The sequence below is a fragment of the Orycteropus afer genome, unplaced genomic scaffold, assembly GCF_000298275.1.
Source record: "Orycteropus afer afer isolate SDZICR_OR568_19922 unplaced genomic scaffold, OryAfe1.0 scaffold00134, whole genome shotgun sequence".
In the NCBI taxonomy this organism is placed as follows: Eukaryota; Metazoa; Chordata; class Mammalia; order Tubulidentata; family Orycteropodidae; genus Orycteropus; species Orycteropus afer.
Genome location: NW_006921721.1, coordinates 3,838,516 through 3,847,826, shown reverse-complemented (window position 1 = coordinate 3,847,826; position 9,311 = coordinate 3,838,516). Strand labels below are relative to the sequence as shown.

The 9,311-nt window shown below is 38.1% G+C and overlaps 1 protein-coding gene across 1 annotated transcript in view; it reads left to right on the top strand.

The window, feature by feature from the left end:
• The first annotated feature begins 260 nt into the window (after nt 1–260).
• INTS6 (integrator complex subunit 6) overlaps nt 261–9,311 on the top strand; it is a 124,102-nt gene continuing 115,051 nt past the window's right edge. Inside the window, exons 1-3 of the mRNA XM_007945226.2 lie at nt 261–371; nt 762–839; nt 1,617–1,766. Of these exons, the coding sequence (XP_007943417.1) occupies nt 261–371; nt 762–839; nt 1,617–1,766 (339 nt within the window). The remainder of the gene's footprint in view (nt 372–761; nt 840–1,616; nt 1,767–9,311) is intronic.

Sequence of the window (9,311 nt, the reverse complement as noted above, 5' to 3'; positions counted from 1 at the left end):
CGGCCGGGAGCCCGGCCCAGCGGGCAGGCAGGCAGGAGGAGGCGGAGGCGGGGTACGACTGGGAGGACTGGGTCTGGGGAGTTTCCTCTCAACTATCGAGGGAGAAACTCCCCGCAGCCGGAGGAAAGACCCAGACGGTGTTTTCCTCCCGGGGGCCGCGCTCCCCCGCCCCGCGTAGCGGCGGTCGCCGCCGCCACCGGCGCCTACACCTACCATCTCTTTCTCCACCACCTCGGGCCCCGGTGTCCCCGGCCAGCACTATGCCCATCTTACTGTTCCTGATAGACACGTCTGCCTCTATGAACCAGCGCAGCCATCTGGGCACCACCTACCTGGACACGGCCAAAGGCGCGGTAGAGACCTTCATGAAGGTACCGACTGACCGAGCCGGGGCTGCTACCTCGGTCCGGCGGCCCGCGGGCGGCAGGGGTGGGGGAGGGCGGCGGGGGCGGCGAGGCAGAGGTGTCGGGGACCTGACTGCGGGAGCCGCCGGGCTCGGGGACCCCCTCCCCCACCGCGCGGGCGGGCGACGGGCGGGCGCTGCGAGCTGGGCTCGGCCCGGGATCCGGCTGCGGCCCGGGGCGGTGTGTGGGGATCGATCTGTGTATGGGGGGCGGCGTGGAGGGGTGGCCGCTGCGTGTGCGGTACTGTGGGGGGGGGCGGTGGGGCTGCTCGGCGCTCCTTCTCCGCCTGTAACCTCGCTTGTGTGCTCCTTCTCGCCCGCCCTGTTCCTCTTCCCGTCCCCACCCGCTCTCCCGCAGCTCCGTGCCCGAGATCCTGCCAGCAGAGGAGACAGGTACATGCTGGTCACTTTCGAAGAGCCGCCCTATGCTATCAAGGTAACAGTCATCGCCCTCCCCCTTCCCTTCCCTGTTCCTTCCTCGCTCGCCCTCCCCGCCCCCCCATTCACCCTTCATTTCGCTCCCCTCCCCCACCCGGTGTGCTCCTGGCGCTGAGGTTTCTCCCCCTGCGGGCTCCCACCCCCTCCCCCGCACTGGATCGTCCTGGCGAAGCGCTGAGTCGCTGGGCCACCGCCGTCCCCTCCCCGGCCCGGCCGACAGCGGCGGCAGTAGCGGAGGCGCTGCGATCAACATGGCCGACATTTCCCCTCCGCGGCGTGAGCCGCAGCAATGAACTGTGGGGGATATTTATTCAAGTTAGCCCGAGTGACAGCCGGGCCCGGCCGAGTGAGCCCCGGTTTGCATTAAAGGGGACTCAGCTCGGGGTTGGGCTGCGGTGCCCCTGGCTGGGGAGTGAGAGTTGGGGGCCTGCGAGGCGTGGGCTTCAGATTCTTCCAGATAGGGCTAAGGGCCAGTGGGACAGCTGTAGGTTGTTAACTTAAGAAGTAGAGTTCCCTCTCTCACCACTACTACCTTCACATGATGAAATTTTGGGTATTAGATAGTAATTTTCCCAGTAAAGTTATGAAGTGTTAATCCTGTTGGCTACCAAACACTACAGAGCAAGCAGATTTATTCTTGCCCATCTTTGGAAGGGAGTGAAGTTAACCGTACAGTAAAGTGAAGCAGCTACTTGGTGAGCATTAGATTATAACAGCTGCCCGTGTGTACATGCTTTGAAAGATGAAAAAAAAATTCTTAAATTTTTCTTTTCAGGCTGGATGGAAAGAAAACCATGCAACGTTTATGAATGAACTGAAAAACCTTCAGGCTGAAGGACTTACGACTCTTGGCCAATCCCTAAGGACAGCTTTTGATTTATTAAATTTAAATAGATTAGTAACTGGCATAGACAACTATGGGCAGGTAGGTTGAATATTAAGGTGGAAAAATAGTTGATTTTTCTTTTTGTGGAAAACACATTCCAGTCCAAAAACTACATGAAATATAAGTATGGAACATTTTGGATTAAAATACAGTATGCACTTAACACAAACATGAAACCCTCACCATACTCTATATAATCTTATATCCCTCATGTTTTTTTCTTCATAAGCATTTGTATTCAGAATTAGACTCCTTTGCTGTAAATTACATTCTCATGAATTTGGTTTTAATCCCTTGAAGTTCAGTTAGGAAATGAAAGGGCAAATATCCTGTCTCTCCATACTCAGTTACTCTGATATTCTACCATAGACAAGTGTGCAACTCTTGCAGTGGCTTACAGACACTAGTTAATATGTGGTCTCCATTTGCATATTAGTAAAAATATTAGAGGAAATTATTTTTTCTTGCATCAGGGTATAATTTAACCATATTGTATAACTATTCAAGGGTAAGATTTTCATTGGAGTGCAATAACTGAGTACATTAAGAATTTTTACTTTTTGGAGTATACAAAATTAGCAACTACTAAAGGAGGAATTTTTTTTTTTTTTTAAATGCCAAACTCTTGAAAGAGGCTGTCTGGAAAGTAATTAAAGAACACACTCTTAACCCCTAGTGCCCTCTATTGCACCTGCAACTCCTCTATTTAAGGATGAGACAAGACTTCCATGGAGCTTTATATCACGTGATGGTTCACTATGGAATAATGTAAGGTGGTCCATTATAACTTAATGAGATTGCTGACCTGGAGAATAAAAGATACAGAAGAATGTGTAATGTTATACATAACAAAGGTGTATTAAACCCGATGAGTTTCTTACATTGTAGTAGTGCAAAGCACTGTCACCACAATGATTTATTTAGATGTACATTTGTTTTTTTCCCCCAGTTCCACAGCCACAGGTGTCGTGAGTTTCTGCTTTTATTGAATTACACATCTGGTGTTGAAGTAAATGTGTATTTTCTTAACCACGTTATTCTTTCCCTCTTCTCTGTTGTGCTTCATTTTGCAACTTTCAGTAATTTAGGTAGATTTGCCATGAGCTTTACAATTTGTTTCTGTAAAATAATGGGTTCTTTTCTCTTTCATATTCCTTTGTTATGTGTAGTGATACACAGTCTTACTGCTTAAAGTTTTCATTCAACCTTTTTTGAATTCAGAGAAAATTTGAAACTTGATTATTTCTCAGGTTAGTGTATAGCACAGATGGAGCCCTGGTGGTACAGACATTAAGTGCTCAGCCACTAATCAAAAGGTTAGTGGTTCAGACCCACCATTCAGCTCTGGGAGAAAGACCTGGTGATCTGTATAGATCGCAGCCTAGAGAACTAGGCTGGGGCAGTTGTATGCTGTCACATGGAGTTACTGAGTCGAAAATCTACTTGACAGCACCTAACAGCAACAGTGTATTGCACAACTGTTTCCTATTTTTCTGTATCGTTTAATAAGTGGGAAAGGTATTTAGACATTTATCTCCTACCACCTATTAATATTTTTTACAGTACTGATTGTCATGAAGAGGCTGAGAACATTTTTAACTTAAGCCTTATTTCCTTTTACCAATTGCCATCTTCCATCAGAGAACACATAGTTCTTACCTGTAAAACTGAAACAGTAAAACCTGTGAAAGCATAAGGTGGAAACTTGTCAGACAAGGAAAACTCAGTTTCCACTAATCCATAGAGAAATGGTAACATTGCACCCCGTCAAAAGTGGGAAACTTGTGAGACCTGAAAAAACAAGGTAGTCATGTCATGTTTTGATTGTCACAGATTTTACTGTAAAAAGCTTGAGGTTGGAGGTGATCCTGCTGTGTTGTTACCACTTTGACCAAGACACACACGACCTGGGAGATGAGGATGTTTTTGGTATTAAGGTTTATCAATTCAACAAGGGGGAGGAATCATGCTTCTTGGTTATTTTGATGAATAAGCATGGATTCGAGTAATTCAAGTGATACTGATGCTTATGTTCTGAATTGGCACATAAAAGTGAAACTACCATTAAAATACTTTAAGAAACCGCAGTTTCCAAAAGATTATATGTGGAGATATTCAATTAGAACAAAACATCTTTTGAAAATTTTTTTAGTCATACAGCTATTGCTGATTTAAATATTACGTATTTTCTATTCATAAAAGATAATATCAATTGTTTTGGATAACTCAGATATTTAATACTTGTATTTCATTTTGTGAAAATACTTTGATCTGTTTTCTGTGGAGTACTTTTATTTTGTAATCTCTATTTATACATAAATATTTATACTAGGATCTGTGGAGCCCCACTATATTAAATACTTAAGTATAATCTCTAGTTGAAAGAAATGAGAAAATGAATTAGATGGAAGACAAAAACACCTATTTTTAAGAACATCTAAAATAAGTTTCTGAATGATGTTTCTTTGAGATATCTAAATTTGGATTAATGTGTATCTCTGTGTACTCATATATTTAGATACCACAACCCCCCCACATACATAACACACATGTGATTTTCCATAACCAATAGCAAGAGTATTTTTAATAATCTACTTATGTTCATCTGTTAATTTTCAGTTATTAGCATACCAAAAAAACATTTTTGAGACGTTAACTAGAATGCTGTCAGAATTGGCATCAGTAAGGTTAAAGTAGCTGGGAATAAACAATTGTTGGTAAGGTTTTTTTCAAGCACTTTGGATAACCCAGTAAAAGATTCCCTGCATACAGAAGTCCCTTAAGTTACTTAATTTTGTTAATACCATTTGCTCATATTTCTGTAGTCATGGAATTTCATGTAGTTATGTGTGGCTTCTATTCAATCTTTAATTATAGCAGCACCATATATATAATTTTCAAATGTATGTTCCAGTTTCAAATGATGCTGATCCTTTAAGAGCCACTAAAAATCTGAACCAACCTATGTCTAAAAAATAAATACACAAAGATTTAGATGTCTGATAAAAGTTTACATATATACATGTATTTCTAAATACTGTTCAAAATCTTACTGTTTTTCCCAATGTTTGCAACATTGTCTCTTCTTTAAAAAATGTTTTTCCACTTAGGTTCACCTGCCAAACCTTACTCTGGCCTAAAATTAATCATTTCGGTCACTGTCCTGACTCTGTACACCTCCACCCAGTATACTAGTACTGATTAGGTTGTTCCTGGACTTAAAATGGTACTTGCCCTGCCATGTGCCCTCAATGAAAACAATCCTTGACCAGCCCTAAAGGGAGTTAATTTATGAGGATTTTCAATGCTGAGTGTTATTCTCATAGAACAATGGTGGCTTTTCAGACAAGATCAAATAGAATGATACTTAGAGTAATTTTAACCAATTTTACTCTTCAATATAAAGATCCATTTGTGAAGTTAGTAAATAACTTGATTACCCATGTAGTATCCATTTAATACTCAAGTAATACTAAATTACACACTTCTGGTTTAATGTTAGCAGGTGAAATAATGAAAACTTGATTTCCATTTGGGGTTTGGTTTCCCATAGGCTATCAACAGATACATTAGCAATAGTTTTGCATTTATTGAGCTATAGGCATCTTTTCAAAAGATAGTAGTTTATTATACTCGAACATATGAACTCAAAACACATTGATGAATATGAACTCGAAACACTAATGAATAATATTTTGTAAATTTTTTAGTCCCCTGAGCTTTTAAGCGTCCTTCAGAGTATTTCTGTAATTATTACTGGTGAAGAGAAGACTCTACAGTGTAACTAGCTTAAATGTTTTTTTCTCTATCTTTATTCAGTTGCATAAAAGAAGAGCAATAACCAGGAATGTGAATGGAATCCCAGAACTGACCTTGCCATTGAATTGCTTTGTAACATTGGATAGTCACTTTACCACCCTGTGCCTTTGCTTCTTTATATTCCACATTGACAGTGAAACCATTGTACCTGTATTATTTTAGAGTTGAGAAGTTTAAATGATGTATTTAAAATATACTTTAAAAATTATAACATGATCAGTAGACAGAAGGCATACTTCTTTCCTTAATAGATTATTCATCTATAGTGTTCTATTTTTTTTCAGCTTTAAATTTGAAATTACAGTTGTAAAAATCTAGTGATATTTAAAGCTGATTCTTGCTACATGCTCTGATTCCTATTAGTAGCATATTAAATATATTTTCCTCTGTTTTGTATTCAATTCTAGGGAAGCAGATGTGAAAAGTAGTATAATTTGGCCAAAGTTGTCTTCATGGGAGTGATAAGCATGAGATAAAGTGCCATCATGTTTTTAAAGAAATATATTAAAACCAGATATAAATACTTCCAATAAATTTAAGTCATTCTTTTGCAGGAATACAAGTTAGAATAGGAGCCCTTACTTGAGAGACACTATAGCATTCTTTTAAATAGGGAGCTCCCCCTAGTGCATTTAAGATGAGATTTACACATTTCAGGAGCATATCTATTAAGTGAAGTAAGGAATATTTTAATAAGATTTGACTGAGCTCAAGGTAGCATAAGATGGGTGTGATTTATTTCCCATTGAGGATTAATCTTAAAGTGGTACTTTAAATGGAAAACTATTTCAAGACCCAGATTTTATTTTCTTTCTAAACAATTTGCTGCAATTTTTCTTCATAATTTCATACTTTACATCTCTGTTTTGTAAAGGATCAAAAAATTGCCCTTCATGACTCTTAAAAAAAAAATTCTTAGATTTTTAATGAAAAAAATGATTGAAAACAAATCTTAAGTATAAAAGGCAAAAATAATAGATTATTTCTCTTTAAAGAGGAGAAATTTATTTTCTATCTTGTAAGAATATATGAATAATAAACTATATAAAATAGAAAATTAAGTCTAAGAACAAATCTAGTACTGAAATGAAAGAATTCCACTCATTCAAGTATATTGAATATTAAGTCATTAATAGAATTAGTGAAGAAGATTTCTTTTAGCCATGTTCATACCATGGGTTTTCCAAAGAGAGACCATTTTTATAATTTGAAATGTTTGTTAAGTATTTAAAATTATTTTCAGTCATCATAATCCTTCATTCATATTTACAATATATAATTAAAATTGCCACTTCTTTTTCAGTGGTTGATTACTGCTCACATATTTCAGCCGTTTTCTTCCATTTCAAAAAAGTAATTTTCTTACATAAACTTCATTTTAGTTTAGCCTTATTAATCTATTTTATTTGAGCCTTGACTTTATACTTAAAAGCAAAATATTGATGCCTTTTTAATTTTATTTCAGTTTGCCTTTATTCCTTGAGTCCCCCCACTTTTCTTGTATTATAAATACACAAATGCTAAGTGTGAAGCTTAGTGAATTTCACACAAGAAGTTTTAGACTTCTGTATGTGTTTTATTAAGATTATTTCATAGGGCTTCAGAATGAAAATGATGAATCTGTCTCATTTTATAGGTGAAGAAAGGTGGGCCCAGAAAGGTTGAACTGTTTGCTTGTTGCTTGCTTCACATTTATCACATATTTAAGAAAAGTATTGGTTATTGAGCAGACCAATTTTTACAAAACTTTGTGTATTTAGAACAGTTAATTTATAGATAGGGCTGGATCTGAGTTCCTTTCTTGGGGGTGTGTCTGTAGTTACTTACTAATATAACATGGGTTCAGTTCCCCAGTGAAAATCAGACATTTGATTTTGGCATTTGTGCTACATTTAGTCTTTATTGTAACTCTAAATACTGTTTGTTGCATATATTACCTTTAAGTAGAATTTTCCTTCGTTTATTTGGGAAAAAATAAGAATGTGAATGATGTGGGATAACTGACACTCATTTTAAGGCCTATGGAAATTCTTGTATATACATTTAATGTTGTCTTTTGATTTTATATTTCATAGTTTATTCAGTTTCTTACATAATTGGTTAATATAGAGCTAGTAACTATGGGGGCAGTTCTACTCTGTAGCACATGGGGTTGCTATAAGTAGGAATCAACTAAGATGACAAGTTGACTTTTCCAGTGTAGTATGCCAGCCAATATTAGGGCTGTGATTACAGCTTTTTATGGTTTTTAAATTAGCTAACTATCATATTTTCCTTTAATTTAAGGCAGTTTTGAAAATCTTTAAGCATCGTGTCTTAGGTTCAGAAAACTCTGGCTTGATTTTGAATTCCCATTCCCCTCAATGAATTCCTGTCAAGTCATGTAACCTCTCAACCTTGGTTTCCCCATGAGAGAAATGGAGTAAAAAGACCTGTCTTGCAGGATTGGTGAAGATTAAGTGATGTACAACATAGTTTATTATTTGTAACACGACCACTGCTATTTTTTGTAAATTTCTTTTATTTGAATTTTTAGAAATGGGATACAGTTTTTTATCCTGCCTTTTTCAGAGCAATCAGTGTGGTGATACAAAAAGAACCACATTATTAGAATTGGCTGTGTTATATTGATCATCCCCATAACCTCTCAGTTTCGAGTTTCTTGTCTGCAAAAATGGTGATAATTCCAATCTTGAAAATTTTTGTAGGAATTAGAAGTAATAATTTGTTATTAATATTTGTTGATCACCTAGCAAAATTCTAGGCGTGTGATTGGAGCTCAGATGATGATTATCTTCAGCTTTTTCTAATCTGAAACCTTTAACAGAAACAGGCTGTTCCATACTCAAGTGTATGTCCTTCATGAGAAGGTAGAATGAGTTATCAGTGTTGTTGTTAGGTGCCGTTGAGTTGGCTCATAGTGACCTTATCTGCAACAGAACAAGATGTCCCGTCCTACACCATCCTCACAGTCATTGGTATGTTTGAGCCTGTTGCAGCCCTGTATCAGTCTGCTTCATTGAGGGTCTTCCTCTTTTTTTCCTGACTTTTTTTTTTTTTTTTTTTTAACCAACTATGATGTCCTGCATAGCTCCAGCTAAAGTAAAATTTCTTGTCATAGGGAACATTTTGTTTTTTGGTTTAGAATTGAAACTCTAGATTGCTCTGAAAGTACTTTCACAGTGGTGATAAGTAGTTTTTCCTCTAACATCTCAATTATTTTTTTGAAAAACAGTTTGACAATAAGTACTTTAAAAGACAAAACTCTTTTTTGATTTTTAAAGCAAGGAAGATTTTAAGCTTTGAGGAAACTTGGATCCAAGAGTACTTCTAAGGCTAATTGTTTAATTTAGAATTCAAATTAGTGATGGCTGGAGAGGGATGTAGGGAGGATATTCTAGTCTAGAAGAAAGGGCAAATATAAAATAAAATACATGATCCTTTTATTGTTTGTAATGCCAATTTGTGTGAGCAAAACAGGATAAACCTAGGAGGGATTTTTTTTTACATGAAGATACTTTGTTTTTAGGGCACATGTGATTTGAAATTTGATTAGTGGTATATTGGGAACTACAGTTGTACATGAAAACTGAAAGACATCTATAGCAGTCTGGTATTGTTGTTGCTATGTGCCATCAAGTCGAACCCGACTCATAGCGACCCCTTATTGGGTTTCTGAGGTGGTATCACTATGGAAGTAGATTGCCCAACCTTCCTTCCGAGGAGTGGCTGGTGGGTTTGAACTGCCAGCCTTCTGGTTAGCAG